The sequence below is a fragment of the Neovison vison genome, unplaced genomic scaffold, assembly GCF_020171115.1.
Source record: "Neovison vison isolate M4711 unplaced genomic scaffold, ASM_NN_V1 Scaffold_065, whole genome shotgun sequence".
Taxonomy (NCBI): domain Eukaryota; kingdom Metazoa; phylum Chordata; class Mammalia; order Carnivora; family Mustelidae; genus Neogale; species Neogale vison.
In genome coordinates, this window is record NW_025334869.1 from 17,562 (window position 1) to 37,644 (window position 20,083).

A 20,083-nucleotide genomic window follows, 5' to 3' on the forward strand; every position below is an offset into this window, starting at 1 on the left:
ATTGAAATCATACAAAGTATTTTCTCTCAGCACAATGGAATTTAATTGGGGGCACCTGGTAGTTCAGTGGGTTAAGCCTCTGCCTTTGGCTTGGATCATGATCCCAGGGTCCTGGGATCGAGCCCCACGTCGGGCTCTCTGCTTAGCGGGGAGCCTGCTTCCCCATCTTTCTCTCTGCCTGCCTCTCTGCCTACCTGTGATATCTCTTTCTCTCAAATAAATAAATAAAATCTTTAAACAAAACAATGGAATTTAATTAGAGATACCTTTTTAAAAGGTGTTTGGGAAATATGCAAATATTTTGAAGCAAAATAACACTTCTAAATATTGTGTCAAGGAAGAAATAAAAAGGGGCAACAGAAAAAAATTCTTCAGCTTTATTGAGGTATGATTGATTGACAAATGGAATTGGGGGAAGATGGGTGGGAGGATGGGTGAAATAGGTGAAAGGAATTAAGCGCAGACTTACTGTGATGAGCACTGAGTAACGTATAGAATTGTTGAATCATTACATTATACACCTGAAACTATGTATGTTAATTATACTTGAATTTAAAAATACGTAAAATTTAAAAAATAAAAATAAAAGAAAAAGTGTACAACATGATAGTTTGATATAAGTTTGCATTGTGGAGGTATTCCGACCATCATGTCCACTGCCTCACATATTAACTTGTGTTTTTTTTGTGTGTGTTTTTTTGTGAGAACATTTAAGTTTCACTCTCTTAGCAGATTTCAATTATATAAAATAGTATTATCAAGTAGAGTAATCACCATGTTTATATATATATATCCTCAGACATTATTTATCTTATAAGTGAACGTTTGTATCCTTTTACCTGCCTCTCCCTATTTTCCCCTGTCACCATTCTACTTTCTATTTCTGTAACTTCAACTTTTTTTTACTAGATTCCACATTTAAGTGATATCCTGCATAATGCCCTTCAAGGTCATCCATGCTGTTGCAAATGGCAAGATTTCCATCTTTTTATAAAGTAGTTTTCTAGAGCATCTAGGGATGAACCTTGGAAGAGGAGGATGGCAGAGCCAGAGCCAGGGGCTGAGGCTGTGACCATTTTGGTGGGAGACAGAAGGCTCCAGGCCCAACATGGAACCCAATGTGGAACTTGAACTCATGATTGTGAAATCAAGACCTGAGCTGAGATCAAGGCTCAGACACTTGACTGACTGAGCCACTCATGCACCCAAAGGGACCACGTTTCAAACTCCTTTACCAATTTGGGACAACCGAAGATTAAGTCTGTAAGATCATTCCCCGACTGGTTAAGCCCTGTCACTAGAAGTAACAGTTGTTCTCATGTGCTACGAAATCCAGACAGGTGAAGTCCTGTTTGTAGTTTTGATTGCTGAAGGACAACAACAAGAGCAACAAAAGTGAGGCGAATAGTACTTGCTGGTATATGCTAAATGAGCCTACTGGAAAGACGAAACTACTTTAAATCAAGTTGGTTTCTGTGTCCGGCTGTGACTACATTCTAACCATAAAAGCTTCTTACTTTGGAAGCTGAAGTTTCAGCAGGCTGCCCTGCTACCATCCTAGTGGCTTGAACTTCTACCCTTTCATAAAGTCCACTTCTTGTTTATCCCTTAACTGAAAGAACTTCAGTTTAAAGTATGTATATACATCTTCACAGCTACTGAAACTCCCTTTCACCTGAACACCTTGTTGAGAACTATTTAGGAGCCTGGCTTCATACTTCCTTTACAATAAAGAACAAAATGCTCCCGGCATAGTTTTCTTTCTTTCTTTCTTTCTTTTTTAAAGATTAATTCACCCATTTTTTAGAGAGAGGAGGAGGGGCAGAGAGAGAGGGAGAGAAAATCTCAAGCAGACTCTGTGCTGAGCATGGAGCCCAGTGTGGGGCTTGATCCCACAGCCTGAGATCACGACCTGATCTGGAACCAAGGGTGGGACACTCAACCGCCTGCACCACCCAAGTGCCCCAAGATTTCCTTCTTCTTTAAGGCTGAATAATGTTCTTTTTTGTGTGTATGTATATATGTTATATATGCATAAATATGCACATATAAAAATATAGATAACCTTTGTATATATGTATGTGTATATATGTATACGTATGATATATGTACATATAACACGCACACACACACACAAACCACATTTCCTTTACTCATTCATCTGTTGATGGACACAGGTTTTTTCTGTGCATTGTCTATTGTGAATAATGCTGTAGTGAACATGGAAGTACAGATATCTTTCTGAGATAGTGGTTTCATTTCCTTTTGATATATACCCAGAAGTGGATTGCTGGATCATATGGTATTTCTATTTTTCATTTCTTGAGAAACCTCCATACTGTTTTCCATAATGGTTGCACCAGTTTACATTCCCACCAACAGTGCACAAGGGTTCCTCTTTCTACACATCCTCACCAGCATGTTACCCCTTGTCTTTTTAAATAACAGACATCAAAACAGGTGTGTGATGATATCTTATTGTGATTTTGATTTGCATTTCCCTGATGATAAATGATGTTGAGCAGCTTTAAAAATCCTACAGCTAAGATCATACTCTATGGAGGAAAGACTGAATGCTTTCTCTTTAAGATCAGCAATAAGGCAAGAATGTCTGACCCTGCTTCTATTCAACATTGTACTGGAGGTTCAAGCCCTTGCAGTATGGTAAGAAAAAGAAGTAAAAAGTATCCAAATGCAAAGAAAGAAGTAAAACAGTCCTTTTCTCATATAACAACACTGTCTATAGAAAATCCTAAAAAGCAGGGGAGGTGAACCATGAGAGACTATGGACTCTGAAAAACAATCTGAGGGGTTTGAAGTGGCGGGGGGGCGGGAGGTTGGGGTACCAGGTGGTGGGTATTATAGAGGGCACAACTTGCATGGAGCACTGGGTGTGGTGAAAAAATAATGAATACTGTTTTTCTGAAAATAAATAAATTGGAAAAAAAATAATTAAAAAATTAAAAAAAAGAAAATCCTAAAAAGCTACAAACAAAAACTAAAAACCTCTACCAAATGAGTTTAGCAAGATTGTAGGATAAAAGCTCAATATTCAAAATAAACTACATGTCTATATACTAGCAATTAACAATTGGAATTTGAAATAAAAATACCATTTATGATAGCATTATAATATACAAAATACTTAGAGATAAATTTGACAAAAATGTGCAAGGCCTATAAGCCAAAAATTACAAAACATTACTAGGAGCAATTAAAGAAGATCTAAATAAATAGAAAGGTATCTTGTGTTCACAGACTGGAAGACCCAATATTACAAAGATGCATAAGTTGACAACCCAATTATAAAATTCATATGAAAATGCAAAGGATCTAGAATAGCCAAAAAAAAATTTTTTAAGGAACAAAGTTAGAGCACTTACACTACCTGATTTCAAGCTGTAGTGATTAAGACAATGTGGTACTGGTGTAAAGATCAGTGAAAAGGAAGAGAGTCAAGAAGTAAATCCATTTCTTATAAATATATATACATATATAAAAATATATACTATATATATGTGTGTGTATATATATATATATATATATATATGGTTAATTAATTTTCCACTAGAGTATGTGATTCAATGAGGATAAGAATATTTTCAGTAAGTGGTGCTGGAACGATTGGACAGAAATATGCAAAAAAAAATGAACTTTGACAGTTATCTCACAACATATAGAAAAATTAATGCAACATAGATCATATAACTTAATGTCAAACCAAAAACTACAAGAAATTATTAAAGAAAACATAGAAGGAAATCTTAGTCACCTTTGGTTTGGCAAATATTTCCTAATTAGGACTCAAAAAGCATAGGTGTAAAATAAACACTGATAACTTGAGTTCATCAAAACTAGAAATTTTTCTTCAAAAAGAGATTGTTAAGAAATTCAAAAGCAGAAAATAAAAAAAAAGAGAGAAAGAGAGAAGAAAAGAATTCAAAAGCAAGCCACAGACTGGGAAAATTTTTTTTTTTTGCAAAGTATGTATGTAATAAAGAACTTGTATCCAGGATATGTAAAGAACTCTGAAAACTCAGTAATAAGAAATCGAACAACCCAATTTTTTAAGTGGACAAAAGATCTGAATAGATACTTATCTAAAGAAAATATACAGATGACAAACATGCATGTGAAAAAATGCTCCTCATCATCAGTCATGAGTCAAATGCAAGTCAAAACCATGATTAAGTAAAACTACACACTTATTAAGATGACTAAAATTTGAAAGACTGATGATAGCAAGTTTTGGCAAAGAACGAAGGAACTGGAAATCTCATACACTGATGATGGGAATGAAATGGTACAGCTGCTTTGGAAAATGGTTTAACTGTTTCTTACAAAATTAAACATACATGTACTATACAATCCAGTCTACTCATTCTTATGTATTTACCCAGGAGAAATGAAATCATATGTCCATACAAAGGTGTGTGCACTAATCTTCATAGCAGCTTTATTTGTAGTAGAGAGAAACTAGAAACAACCCAGATGTCCATCAACAGGTGAATGGATAAAGAAATTGTAGTATATACGTATAATGATATACTACTCAGCACGAAAAGGAATGAACTATTGACACATGCAACCTCAAGTTTGAATGGCAAACTAATTATGCTGAGTGAAAGAAGGAAGGCAGAAAAGAAGAAAATAGATTGTATGATTTCATTTATATGGAATCTAGGAAATGCAAATGAATATGTTAGTAGACTTCAGGATGGACTGGATGTGAGGCGTGAAGGAGAGAGGAGTGAAAAAGAACTCTTAAGAATGTGGCCTGAGCACTGGAAGGGCTGGAATTGCCAACACAGTAAGAAAGGCTGTGAGAGGAACCGGTTTTTAGGGTAAGGTCAGGAGTTCATTGTTGGTTGTGTTGAGTTTGAGAATGCCTATTAAATATTCAAGTGGAGATGTTGAGTGGAAAGTTGGATATGAGAGTCTAGAGATCAAGAGAGAACTGGGCTGAACAAACTCTGGAAGCCTGACTCCAGGACTTTCACTCTTAACAACCAATATGTCTCCTAGCCTCCTGCTCCTCCAATCCTTCATTCCTGCCACGGCCAGAGGGACCCTTCAAAACTGCAAAATAGTCCATATGATGACGCTGCATTAAAAATAATGGGAAAAACATGGGGGCACCTGGCTGGCTCGGTTGGTTAAGCATCTGTCTTCGGCCTGGGTATGATTTCAGGGTCTTGGGATCAAGCCCCATGTGGGGCTCCCTGCTCAGCTCAGAGTCTTCTTTTCCCTCTTCTTCTGTCCCTCCACCCTCTCGTGCTCTCTTTCTCAAATAAATGAATAGAATCTTTTTAAAAATAAAAATAAAAAAATAAATATAAGGAAAAAAATCAATGAGGAGGAGAGAAAACAATCTTTCGGTAGCGTTCAAATCCCCTAAGAGATAAAGTCTCATCTTTATCCTAACACCCTAGAACTTTCATGACACATCTTTTGCCTTACCAACCTTCCCTGCAACTTCAATTCTCCCCTCCACCTCTAAAAGCAGCTCCCTCTGACTCAGACTTCCCCAAAATGCTACCAGGTCCCAGATCTTCACCACGCTCTCCCTCTGTCTGGAAGCTCCCTGTCTCTTTCTGTCTCTTTCTTCCTGTATCTTCTTAGAGAGATCCTATCTTCTCATCCTTTAAAACTTACCTCTGACATCTCAAAGTCCATTTATCCATAACTCCACATGTATAACCCTCATGGAGAGCTTGTTCTGCAACTCTGCCTCACTTGCCTGTCTTACCTTTGGGGCTATGATCTGCAGGTTATTTTTTCTTTCTTTTACAAGCCATGTACACACAACTCAAGTTCCCAACAATGCCAGTGAAGCAGATATTTTAAATTGTGATGTGTTTATACACTGGGATGCTATTCAGCAATAAGAATGAACTATCTTCAGACAACAGAGTGGATAAATCTCACAAACATAATTAAGTAAAAGAAGCACATACTCTTTTAGCTTTCCACTTAAATAGAGAGAAAAGTAAACCATGGTCTTAGAAATCAGACTAGTGGCTGGGAGGGGACAAGGTTGGGGCTTCTGAGGTGCTGGTCATGATCTGTTTCTTGACTTGGGTATATTGGCTTTGTGAAAACTCATCAAGTTGTCAATAATTTTTGTGCACTTTTATGTGTGTGTTATCCTTGAGTAAAGGCAAAACTAAACTAAGGTGGCTAACCATAAAGAAAAGCCAAGAAATTACATGTCAGTTGTAGTTAAACAAAAAAAAAAAAAAAGAAAGAAAAAAGAAAAGCAAGGAAGTACATGCCATAACACTCAGGATGAGAGAGAGGGAGCTGTGATTGACAAAAGTTGCCCAGAGGACTTTTAGGGTGCTGACAATGTCTATTTCTTAACCTATGTGGTGGTTATATAATTATTACTTTAAAAGAATGTATGTTCACTCATATGTGAAATATAAGAAATAGTGCAAGTAAGGGAGGGAAAACTGACTGGAAGTCATTGGAGAGAGAGAAAAACCACGAGACACTCTTAACTATGGGAAACAAACTGAAGCTTACTGGAGGGGAGGTAGGAGGGGGTATGGGGTAATTGGGTATTATGTAACCATCAAAAAATAAAATCTTGTTATTTGCAATCACATGGTTGGAACCAGAGGGTATTATGCTAAGTGAAATAAGTCAATCAGAGAAAGACAATTATGATCGTGCTGATATGTGGCATTTGAGAAACAAAGCAGAAGATTATTATGGAGGAAGAGAGGAAAAAATGAAACAGGACAAAACCAGAGAGGGAGACCCACCATACGAGACTCAATCTCAGGAAACAAACTAAGCGTTGCTGGAGGGGAGGCGGTGGGAGGGATGGGGTGGCTGGGTCATGGACATTGTAGGGGGGGATGTCCTAAGGTGAAGGCTGTGAATTAAGACTGATGAATTACAGACCTGTACCCCTGAGACAAGTAATTCATTATATGTTAATAAAATTAAAAATAAATTAATTGAAAAAAGGAAAATAATAAAAGGACAAATCAGAAAAAAAAGAAAGAAAAGAAATGCTCAGCAAAGTAGGTATAGATGGAAAACCCCTCAGCATCACAAAAGCCATACACAAAAGCCCCACAGCCAATATCATCCTCAATGGGGAAAAACTGAGAGCCTTTCCTCTAGTGTTAGGAATAAGACAGGGATGTCCATTCTCACCATTATTAATTAATACATTACTAGAAGTCTTAGCCTTAGCAATGAGACAACAAAAAGCAATAAAAGGTATCCAAATTCGCATGGAAGAAGTTGAACTTACACCATTTGTAGATAGATGACATGATATTCTGCAGAAAACCTGGGGGTTACCTGGGTGGCTTAGTTGGTTAAACATCTGCCTTTGGATCAGGTCATGATCCCAGGGTCCTGGGATTGAGCACCATATTGTGCTTCTTGCTCAGGAGGGAGCCTGTTTCTCCCTCTGCTTCTGCCTGCCAGTCCCTCTCCTTGTACTCTGTCAAATGAATAAATAAAATAAAAAAATAAAACCTGAAAGACTCTAACAAAAAATTTCTAGAACTAATAAATGAATTCAGCAAATTGCAGGATATAAAGTTGAAAATAGAGCTACCCTACAACCCAGCAATTACACTACTAGGTCTTTACCCCAAATACAGAAATGTAGTGATCTGAAGGGCACCTGTGCCCCAGTTTATAGCAGCAGTGCCTACAATAGCCAAAGTATGGGAAAAGCTCAGATATCCATAGACAGATGAATGGGTAAAGAAGAGTGGTATATATGTACAATAGAATCAAAAAGTGAAATCTTGCATTCACAACAACATGGATGGAACTAGATGGTATTATACTAAGCAAAATAAGTCAATCAGAGAAAGAAAATTATCATATGGTCTCACTCATATGTGGAATTTAAGAAACAAAACTGAGGATCATAGGGAAAGAGGGGAACAATAAAATGACAAAAATCAAAGGAGACAAACCATAAGAGACTCTTATATGTAGGAAATAAGTGAGGGTTGCTGGAGGGGAAAAGCGTGAGGAGATGGGGTAACTGGGTGATGAACATTAAGGAGGGCACGTGATGTGATGAGTCCTGGGTATTATATGAGACTGATGGATCACTGAACTCTACCTCTGAAACTAATACAATATATGTTAATTAATTAAACCTTAAAAAAAGAAAAAAAGAAATATGTTGCATTTCTATATACTAATAATGAAGTAGCAGAAATCAAGGAATCAACCTATTTACAATTGTACAACAAAAAAAGATACCTAGGAATAAGCCTAACCAAAGAGGTAAAATATCTGTACTCTGAAAACTACAGAGCACTTATAAATGAAATTGAAGGGGACACAAAGAAATGGAAAAAATTCCATGTGCATGGATTCGAAGAACACACATTGTTAAAATGTACTACCAAAAGCAATCCCTATCAAAATAACACCAGCAACAACTTGCATTCCCACCAACAGTGTAAGAGGGTTCCCCTTTCTCCACATCCTCTCCAACACATGTTGTTTCCTGTTTTGTTAATTTTGGCCATTCTAACTGGTGTAAGGTGATATTTCAATGTGTTTTTTTTTACATTATTTTTTTTTCCAATTTATTTATTTTCAGAAAAACATTATTCCTTATTTTTTCACCACACCCAGTGCTCCATGCAAGCCGTGCCCTCTATAATACCCACCACCTGGTACCCCAACCTCCCACCCCCCCCAACTTCAAACCCCTCAGATTGTTTTTCAGATGAATGGATAAGGAAGATGTGGTCCATATACACTATGGAGTATTATGCCTCCATCAGAAAGGATGAATACCCACCTTTTGTAGCAACATGGACGGGACTGGAAGAGATTATGCTGAGTGAAATAAGTCAAGCAGAGAGAGTCAATTATCATATGGTTTCACTTATTTGTGGAGCATAACAAATAGCATGGAGGACAAGGGGCATTAGAGAGGAGAAGGGAATTTGGGTAAATAGGAAGGGGAGGTGAACCATGAGAGACTATGGACTCTCAATGTGGTTTTAATTTGAATCTCTCTGAGGGCTAGTGATGATGAACATTTTTTCATGTGTCTGATAGCCATTTGTATGTCTTGATTGGAGAAGTGTCTGTTCATATCTTCTTCCCATTTTTTGATATGTTTGCCTGTTTCGTGTGTGTTGAGTTTGAGGAGTTCAATATAGATCCTGGATATCAACCTTTTGTCTGTACTGTCATTTGCAAATATCTTCTCCCATTCCGTGGGTTGCCTCTTTGTTTTTTTGACTGTTTCCTTTGCTGTGCAGAAGCTTTTGATTTTGATGAAGTTCCAAAAGTTTATTTTTGCTTTTCTTTCATTTGCCTTTGGAGACATATCTTGAGCATTTTTCAGAGAGCTAGTACAAATAATCCTAGAATTTGTATGGAACCACAAAAGACCCTGAAGAGCCAAAGTAATCCTGAAAAAGAGCAAAGCTGGAGGCATCATGATTCGGGACTTCAAGCTATACTTCAAAGCTGTAGTTATCAAGACAGTATAGTAGTGGCACAGAAACAGACCCATAGATCAATGGAACAGGATAGAAAACCCAGAAATGGATCCACAGCTATAGTCAACTAATCTTCAACAAAGCAGGGAAGAATATCCAACAGAAAAAAAAAAAAACAGTCTCTTCAACAAATGGTGTTGGGAAAACACCACAAAAACACACACACACAAAAATCAAAATGGATGAAAGAACTAAATGTGAGACAGGAATCCATCAAAATCCTCAAGGAGAACACACGCAGCAACCTCTTTGACCTTGGCTGTAGTAGCTTCTTACTAGACGCCTCTCTGGAGGCAAGGGAAACAAAAGCAAAAATGAACTATTGGGCATTCATTAAGATAAAAATCTTCTGCACAGCAAAGGAAACAATGAACAAAGTGAAAAGCCAGTCTAAAGAAGGTGGCTGATTCTTGCAGAAGGGAGAAGATTCTTGCAAATGACCTATGTGAGAAAGGGTTAGTGTTCAGAATTTATGAAGGACTTATGAAACTCAACACCCCAAAGATAAATAATCCAGTTAAGAAATGGGTAGAAGACATGAATAGACATTTCTTTTTCCAACCAAGATATCCAGGTGGTTAACAGACACGTGAAAAGATGCTTAACATCATTCATCACCAGGGAAATACAAATCAAAACCACGATGAGATACCACCTCACACCTTTCAGAACGGGTGAAATTAACAACACAAGAAAAAACAGGCGTTGGTGAGGATGTGGAGAAAGGGGAATCCTTTTGCACTGTTGGTGGGAATGCAAACTGGTATAGCCACTCTGGAGAACAGTATGGAGGTTCACAAAAATTTAAAAAGTTGGGATGCAGCAATTGCACTACTAGGTATTTACTGAAAGGATACAAAAATATAGATTTGAAGAGGTATTTGCACTCCAATGTTTTTTTTCCAATTTATTTATTTTCAGAAAAACATTATTCATTATTTTTTCACCACACCCAGTGCTCCATGCAAGCCGTGCCCTCTATAATACCCACCACCTGGTACCCCAACCTCCCACCCCCCCGCCACTTCAAACCCCTCAGACTGTTTTTCAGAGTCCATAGTCTCTCATGGTTCACCTCCCCTTCCAATTTACCCAAATTCCCTACTCCTCTCTAACGCCCCTTGTCTTCTGTTTATATCAGCATTATCAATAGCCAAACTATGGAAAGAGCCAAAATGTCCATCAAGAGATATATGGATAAAGATGATGTGGTATATGTAATTATAATGGAATATGACTCAGCCATCAGAATGAATGAAATCTTTTCATTTGCAATGGTGTGGATGGAGCTAAAGCATTTGATGCTAAGCGAAATAAGTAATTTGGAAAAAGACAAATACTGTATGATTTCACTCATATGTGGAATTTAAGAAACAAAACAGATGAACATATGGGAAGGGTGAAAAAAGAGGGAAACCATAAAAGACTCTTTACTACTGAGAACAAATAGAGTTGACAGAAGGAAGTGGGTGGGGGGTAGGCCAAATGGGTGACAGGTGTTAAGGAGTGTAGTTGTTAGGATGAGCATTATATGTAATTGATGGATCACTAAACTCTACTCCTAAAACCAATATTATACTAAATGCTAACTAACAAAGATTCAAATAAAAATTTGAAAAAGAAAAGCATACTACATCAACCCTTCACAGCAAAAATTAAAAAAAAAATTAACCAAAGTGGCAAAAGACTTTACATTGCAAATCATATCACTGATTAAGGAACTTATAAAGACTAATGTGTTGGCCTTGAATAAGATACTTTCTTTTATTCTGTTATTTCCTTAATAAAATGGAAATAACAGATTGGATAGATTTTTTTTTAATGAAAAGGGGCTATTCTGATTACAGCTGACCTGAGAACATGGGTTTGAACTATGTGGGTTCACTTATATAGCAGATTTTTAAAAAGCATTTATTTATTTGAGAGAGAAAGAGAGAGAGAGAGAGAGCATGAGCAGGAGGCAGAGAGCAGAGGGAGAATCAGACTCCCTGCAGAGCAGGGAGCCCAATGAAGGGTGCAATCCCAGGAAACCTGGGATCATGACCTGAGCCAAATGAAGGGAGAGGCTTAACAAACTGAGCCACCCAGGGACCCCGATTTTTTTTTTAATATTTTTTATTTATTTATTTGACAGAGAGAGATCACAAATAGGCAGAGAGGCAGGCAGAGAGAAAGAGGAGGAAGCAGGCTCCCTGCTGAGCAGGGACCCCGATGTGGGACTCGATCCCAGGACCCTGAGATCATGACCTGAGCCGAAGGCAGCGGCCTAACCCACTGAGCCACCCAGGTGCCCCCCGATTTTTTTGATAATACAGTAATGTGAATATATTTTCTTTACTTTATGATTTCCTTAATAACATTTTCCCTCTAGATTACTTTATTCTAAGAATACAGTATATAATACATAAGAATAAAAAATATGTGTTGACTGTTTTACTAGTTAGGATTCCATAATAATTGACTCTCTCTGCTTGACTGATTTCACTCAGCATAATCTCAGATTCCAGCCAGAGGTAGTCTATTAATAGCTTAACTTTTTAAAATTTCTTTTCAGTGTAACAGTATTCATTGAATAGCTTAATTTTTGAAATAAAAAACAATCTAGAGAAAACTTGTAGAATTAAGTCATATTTAGCAAGGTTGCTGGAAATAATATCAATATACAGATATATTTGTGTTTACTAGTTCAACAGAATATAGAATTTCAAAAAGTAATATTAATTTTAATAGCATCAAGTATTTATAAGTTCAATACAAGATTTACACAATTTTTTTGATGACAGTTTAAAACTTTATTAAGAGAATTTAATTGTCACATATCTAACAAAGAACAGTTTGCAGGGTTTCAGCTTGTCTTTGGTTAAACCTTTGGTGCGCTTCACCTGTAAGACAAAGTAACAGTTGGGAACATTACTTAGTAGAATTTTACTCATATGACATTAATCTTATGCAAAAGACATGACAGTTTTTGTTTTATAAGGTAGACTTCCAAACATATTTTACTGATGTATTTTAAACACACCACTCTTTCTATTGGTATAAGGAAACAAAAATGTTGCTCATGTTCAGAACATATTAAATGAAATGAATCTATCAAAAGGTAGTTATAAATTAGGAGAAGGGAGTTGGGGGAAATTGGAAGGGGAGGTGAACCACGAGAGACTATGGACTCCGAAAAACATTCTGAGGGGTTTGAAGTGGTGGGAGGGTGGGAGGTTGGGGGAACCAGGTGGTGGGTATTGGAGAGGGCACGGATTGCATGGAGCACTGGGTGTGGTACAAAAACAATGAATACTGTTATGCTGAAAATAAATTAAAAAATGATTTAAAAAATGAAGGCAAAAACTGTGTGCACTTTTACTTACAAATCCAAATAACACACAAATCAACTTTGAAATAAAAGAAATTTATAAATCAGTATTATTTAAATAGAACAACTTGAAAAATATTCTGAATATAAGATATTAACACAGTAATGTCACATTTGTTACTGCTTGAGTAAATAGAAATTCCAGTACTATGATTGTTTTTTCTTTATTATGCAGAAGTGTAAAAATATTTCTTTGGTTTACTGTAGTGCTAATGTGAATGGTTAATATAGACCACATTTTCTCTATGCATTTGTCTGTTGAAGGACATCTCAGCTCCTTCCACAATTTGGCTCTTATGGACACTGCTGCTATGAACATTTATATACAATAGAATATCACTCAGCCATCAGAAAGGATGAATACCCATGTTTTGCATCAACATGGTTGGGACTGGAGGAGATATTGCTGAGTGAAGTAAGTCAAGCAGAGAAAGTAAATTATCATGTGGTTTCACTTACTTGTGGAACATAAGAAATAACATGGAGGACAACAGGAGAAGAAAAGGAAAAGTGAATTGAGGCAAATTGGAGGGGGAGATGAACCATGAAAGACTACAGACCCTGAGAAACAATCTGAGGGTTTTAGAGGTGGGGGGGGTAGGGGGATGGGCGAGCCTGGTGGTGGGTATTAAGGAGGGCACGTATTGCATGGAGCACTGGGTGTTGTACATAAACAATGGATCTTGGAACACTGCATCAAAAACTAATGATGCATTTTATGGTGACTAACAACACAATAAAAAAAAAGAAAAAAATAATGTGAGTGGTTAAATAGGATAACCATTTGTCCCCATTTCCACCTATAGCCCTAGTGTGATTATGAATGTCTTTTCTCACACTTGACAGTGTGGTTTGTATAATAAATAATATAATCACACTAGTTTTGAGTCATTGCCTTCATTTCTGATAGGAAAATGTGACACTCATATATACTGTGTCTTAGAACATGGTAAAAAAAAAAAGAAAGGAAGAAATGAACAGAGACAGGGAGGGAGAAGAAAAAGAGAATAAGGGGGATAAAAAGATACCTAGAAAAGTCAGACATTTTTTTCTAAAAGTCCTTTTCAAACCTTTATTAAGGAATAATTCACAAATATGATTGTATATATTTGAAGTGTACAACATGATGATATTTCCACATTTACATTATAGTGTGACTAACAGATAAATGTAAGTAGTTAACACATCTATCACTTCATGTAGTTAATTTTTTTTGTGGTAAGAATTCTTAAGATGTATTCTGATCACCTTTCAAGTACACAATAAAAGTAAATAATTTTGAGGAACAACTCAGACAAATTTCACAACTTTTCCTATGGTCTTTGTGATGTTTACATAATTAGGTGCCACTGGGAATTATTAAATATGTTTTCCTAGTATATCAACCATTTCATCCATATTTTGAAAACATTAGAGTTCAAAAATGTGTTCACTTTCAATTACATAAAATACTCAATATCAATGTCTTGTTCATTTTTAATATTATGTACACTTCAGTGTATATGTTTGGGCTTTTTCCATTTTCCTCAAGATTATGTACACTAGTGGATACTCTTCATAAGTATTTTTAAAAAGAGCAATCTTTCCAATTTATTAGTTGTATTTTTTATTTACTAATGATTCACACCTTTTATTAAGTACCTCTTTCTTTTTCCATTAGGATTATTGTGTTGCTCTTTCTTCCCTTACCTTTTACATTGGATGGTTATGCAATGTATTGTCTATTTAAAAACATGCATTTAGAGAGACGGATTTTTAAACCTTGGAGTGAGGTTCTGACTACCTAAGGCTGCTGCTGTGCAGAGACCCTGAGTGAAGCCACCGTCACCATGTTTGACCAGGAAGCAATACCTAAAACTGAGCACTTGGGGCATAAGAAGGAAGGAGAATACATTAAACTCAAAGTCACTGGACAGGATAGCAGTGAGATTCACTTCAAGGTGAAAATGACAACACATCTCAAGAAACTCAAAGAATCATACTGTTAAAGACGGGGAGTGCCAATGAATATAATATGATAATCACACTCTAAAAGAGGTGGGAATGGAGGAAGAAGATGTGATTGAAGTTTATCAGGAACAAACTGGGGGCCATTCAACGACTGAGATATTACTTTTATTTTTTTTTCTTTACCTTCAATCCTTTTTTATTTTTAAAAATAGATTGGAAAAAAAACTATTAAAATACTCAAAAAAAAAAGGAAAGGACAATATGAAGGGGGCTGAGATTTGATCACCAGAAATCAGCACAATGAAAACAAGTGAAATGAATAATAGGCAGATGTTTTAAAGAGATGGGGTGCCAGTTTTCTTTTTTTTTCAATTTATTTATTTTCAGAAAAACATTATTCATTATTTTTTCACCACACCCAGTGCTCCATGCAAGCCCTCTATAATACCCACCACCTGGTACCCCAACCTCCCAACCCCCGGCATTTCAAACCCCTCAGACTGTTCTTTAGAGTCCATAGTCTCTCATGATTCACCTCCCCTTCCAATTTCCCCCAACTCCCTTCTCCTCTCTAACTCCCCATGTCCTCTATGCTATTTGTTATGCTCCACAAATAAGTGAAACCGTATGATAATTGACTCTCTCTGCTTGACTTATTTCACTCAGCATAATCTCTTCCAGTCCCGTCCATGTTGCTACAAAAGTTGGGTATTCATCCTTTCTGATGGAGGCATAATACTCCATAGTGTATATGGACCACATCTTCCTTATCCATTCATCTGTTGAAGGGCGTCTTGGTTCTTCCACAGTATGGCGACCGTGGAATGGTTTTTTTTCTCATTTATTTATTTTCAGCATAACAGTATCATTATTTTTTCACCACACCCAGTGCTCCATGCAATCCATGCCCTCTATAATACCCACCACCTGGTACCCTGACCTCTTACCCCCCGCCACTTCAAACCCCTCAGATTGTTTTTCAGAGTCCATAGTCTCTTATGATTCACCTCCCCTTCCAATTTACCCCAGCCCCCTTCTCTCTAACTCCCCATGTCCTCCATGCTTTTTGTTATGCTCCACAAATAAGTGAAACCATATAATTGACTCTCTCTGTTTGACTGATTTCACTCAGCATAATCTCTTCCAGTTCCATCCATGTTGTTACAAAAGTTGGGTATTCATCCTTTCTGATGGAGGCATAATACTCCATAGTGTATATGGACCACATCTTCCTTATCCATTCATCTGTTGAAGGACATCTTGGTTCTTTCCACAGTTTGGCGACCGTGGCCATAGCTGCTATAAACATTGGGGTACAGATGGCCCTTCTTTTCACGACATCTGTGTCTTTGGGGTAAATACCCAGGAGTGCAATGGCAGGGTCATAGGGAAGTTCTGTTTTTAATTTCTTGAGGAATCTCCACACTGTTCTCCAAAGAGGCTGCACCAACTTGCATTCCCACCAACAGTGTAAGAGGGTTCCCCTTTCTCCACATCCTCTCCAACACATGTTGTTTCCTGTCTTGCTAATTTTGGCCATTCTAACTGGCGTAAGGTGATATCTCAATGTGGTTTTAATTTGAATTTCCCTGATGGCTAGTGGTGATGAACATTTTTTCATGTGTCTGATAGACATATGTATGTCTTTATTGGAGAAGTGTCTGTTTATATCTTCTGCCCATTTTTTTGTTTTTTTTTTTTGTTTTTTTTCCAATTTATTTATTTTCAGAAAAACAGTATTCATTATTTTTTCACCACACCCAGTGCTCCATGCAAGCTGTGCCCTCTATAATACCCACCACCTGGTACTTTTGATATGATTATCTGTTTTGTGTGTGTTGAGTTTGTAGAGTTCTTTATAGATCCTGGATATCAACCTTTTGTCTGTACTGTCATTTGCAAAAATCTTCTCCCATTCCGTGGGTTGCCTCTTTGTTTTGTTGACTGTTTCCTTTGCTGTACGGAAGCTTTTGATTTTGATGAAGTCCCAAAAGTTTATTTTCTCTTTTGTTTCCTATGCCTTCGGAGATATATCTTGAAAGAAGTTGCTGTGGCTGATATCGTAGAGATTACTGCCTATGTTCTCCTCTAGGATTCTGATGGATTCCTCTCTCATGTTGAGGTCTTTTATCCATTTTGAGTTGATCTTTGTGTACCGTGTAAGAGAATAGTCGAGTTTCATTCTTCTACATATAGCTGCCCAGTTTTCCCAGCACCATTTATTGAAGAGACTGTCTTTTTTCCACTGTATATTTTTTCCCGTTTTGTCGAGGATTATTTGACCATAGAGTTGAGGGTCCATATCTGGGCTCTCTACTCTGTTCCACGGGTCTATGTGTCTGTTTTTATGCCAGTACCATGCTGTCTTGGTGATCACACCAAGGAAGTAGAAACAATCATCAGAAGTTATTATCAACAGTTATATGCCAATAAGCTAAGCAACCTAGATGAAATGGATGCATTCCTGGAAAACTATAAACTCCCAAATTTGAATCAGGAAGAAATTGACCACCTGAATAGACCAATATCTAGTAACGAGATTGAAACGGTGATCAAAAACCTCCCAAAAAACCAGAGCCCAGGACCTGATGGATTCCCCGGAGAATTCTACCAAACTTTCAAAGAAGAAATAACACCTATTCTCCTGAAGCTGTTTCAAAAAATTGAAGCAGAAGGAAAACTGCCAGACTCTTTCTATGAAGCCAGCATTACCCTGATCCCCAAACCAGGCAAAGACCCTACCAAAAAGGAGAATTTCAGACCAGTATCACTGATGAATATGAGTGCTAAGGTTCTCAACAAGATCCTAGCAAACAGGATCCAACAGCACATTATAAAGATTATCCACCATGACCAGATGGGATTCATCCCTGGGCTACAAGGATGGTTCAACATTCGCAAATCAATCAATGTGATAGAACAAATTAATAAGAGAAGAGAGAAGAACCACGTGGAATTGGTTTTAAATGGACATTGTACCAGCTTCTCTAAACGAAACAAAATATTTGTAAAAACCATGAACACACACACACACACACACACACACACATTTAAAGGCTGTGATCCGGCAGGATACAAAATCAATGTACAGAAATCAGTTGCTTTCTTATATACTAACAATGAAAATATAGAAAGGGAAATTAGAGAATCGATTCCATTTACTATAGCACCAAGAACTATGAGATACCTGGGAATAAACCTAACCAAAGAGGTAAAGGATCTTTACTTGAGGAACTGCAGAACACTCATGAAAGAAATTGAAGAAAGCACAAAAAGATGGAAGAACATTCCATGCTCATGGATTGGAAGAATAAACATTGTTAAAATGTCTATGCTGAGTTGGTGCAGCCTCTTTGGAGAACAGTGTGGAGATTCCTCAAGAAATTAAAAATAGAACTTCCCTATGACCCTACAATTTCACTTTTGGCTATTTACCCCAAAGATACAGATGTCGTGAAAAGAAGGGCCATCTGTACCCCAATGTTTATAGCAGCAATGGCCATGGTCGCCAAACTGTAGAAAGAACCAAGATGCCCTTCAATGGACGAATGGATAAGGAAGATGTGGTCCATATACACTATGGAGTATTATGCCTCCATCAGAAAGGACGAATACCCAACTTTTGCAGCAACATGGACAGGACTGGAAGAGATTATGCTGAGTGAAATAAGTCTAGCAGAGAGAGTCAACTATCATATGGTTTCACTTATTTGTGGAGCATAACAAATATCATGGAGGACAAGGGATGTTAGAGAGGAGAAAAGAGTTGGGGTAAATTGGAAGGGGAGGTTAATCATAAGAGACTATGGACTCTGAAAAACAATCTGAGGGGTTTGAAGTGGTGGGGGTGTGGGAGGTTGCGGTACCAGGTGGTGGGTATTATAGAGGGCACGGCTTGCATGGAGCACTGGGTGTGGTGAAAAAATAATGAATACTGTTTTTCTGAAAATAAATAAATTGGGAAAAAAAAGACAACAAACTCATAATTTACAAAAATCAGAAAAAAAAACAAAATAAACTCAAAATGGATAAAAGACCTCAACGTGAGACAGGAATCCATCAGAATCCTAGAGGAGAACATAGGCAGTAATCTCTTTGATATCAGCCACAGCAACTTCTTTCAAGCTATGTCTCCAAAGGCAAAGGAAACAAAAGCGAAGATAAACTTTTGGGACTTCATCAAAATCAAAAGCTTCTGCACAGCAAAGGAAACAGTCAACAAAACAAAGAGGCAACCTACGGAATGGGAGAAGATATTTGCAAATGACAGTACAGACAAAAGGTTGATATCAAGGATCTATAATGAATGAACTCTTCAAACTCAACACACACAAAACATACAATCTATCAAAAAATGGGCAGAAGATAAGGACAGACACTTCTCCAATAAAGACATACAAATGGTTGTCAGACACATGAAAAAATGTTCATCATCACTAGCCATCAGGGAGATTCAAATTTAAACTGAATAGGAGTTTTAATACTACCTCTTCTTATTAAAAAAGCTCAACAAATGGACCGATTGTCAGCACTGTAGACAAGTCATGGTTGGCCAGCAATTCACAATCATACAGCACAGATCAAAACTGTGTAGTTAACAGAGCCATGACCTTTAGCTTTCTGGGTACAGAAGATTAGTAAGAGTTCAATAAGAGTGGAGCAGGTAGCTTTTGGAGTGACAGCATCATTAGAGGTGTCTTGCAGGGAAGATGGGTGGGCACTGCACAGTATTTGAAAGGATGGGAACCTGGAGGGTCTGATTGCAACAGAGATGCAATCCCAACACAGCTGAACATGGCAAGTCTAATTCTATATTACTCACAGCCATTCAGAGCCTTTGGTTCCAGAGAATAGAAAAAGAGGTTTTACAAAATATTACAGGAAAACAATCAGACCTGCGAGAAATCAAGTGAACACTCAGAGAAGTAGGAGAACTCAGATTTATTTTGCACCGGCGGACCCAGATGAGCTCATGCTCAAAGTTCTGGGCCCTGGGTAGTAGGGTTACAGGGTTTTTATAGGGCGTGCAGGGGGCCAGGTCCCAAGGGCTATGCTGGCTGATGGTAGGTGGATTTAAAGTGGGGGAGCTGGGGGGTTGCTTTAGTCTGTTAGGGCAGGGCAGTGGGCTTTTGGTGGGAAGCCTGTTTACAGAAGCAGAAGCGGCTGGTCATCTCTTGCTCCCTAGCAGGCCTTCTGGTTATCTCTTGCTCTTCCTATCTACTGTGGTCTGCTGGTCCAGGCTTACTCTAGGTTA

The 20,083-nt window shown here is 37.5% G+C and overlaps 1 protein-coding gene across 1 annotated transcript; it reads left to right on the plus strand.

Annotated features, from left to right (window-relative positions):
• Positions 1 to 14,708: 14,708 nt before the first annotated feature.
• On the plus strand, positions 14,709 to 14,979 carry LOC122897994 (small ubiquitin-related modifier 1-like; the record flags this gene model as incomplete). The annotated part of the gene is given in 2 exon segments (XM_044236182.1): positions 14,709 to 14,893; positions 14,895 to 14,979. Coding segments are annotated over 2 exon segments (270 nt in total), but the record flags the coding sequence as incomplete, so codon positions are not given.
• Positions 14,980 to 20,083: the final 5,104 nt, after the last annotated feature.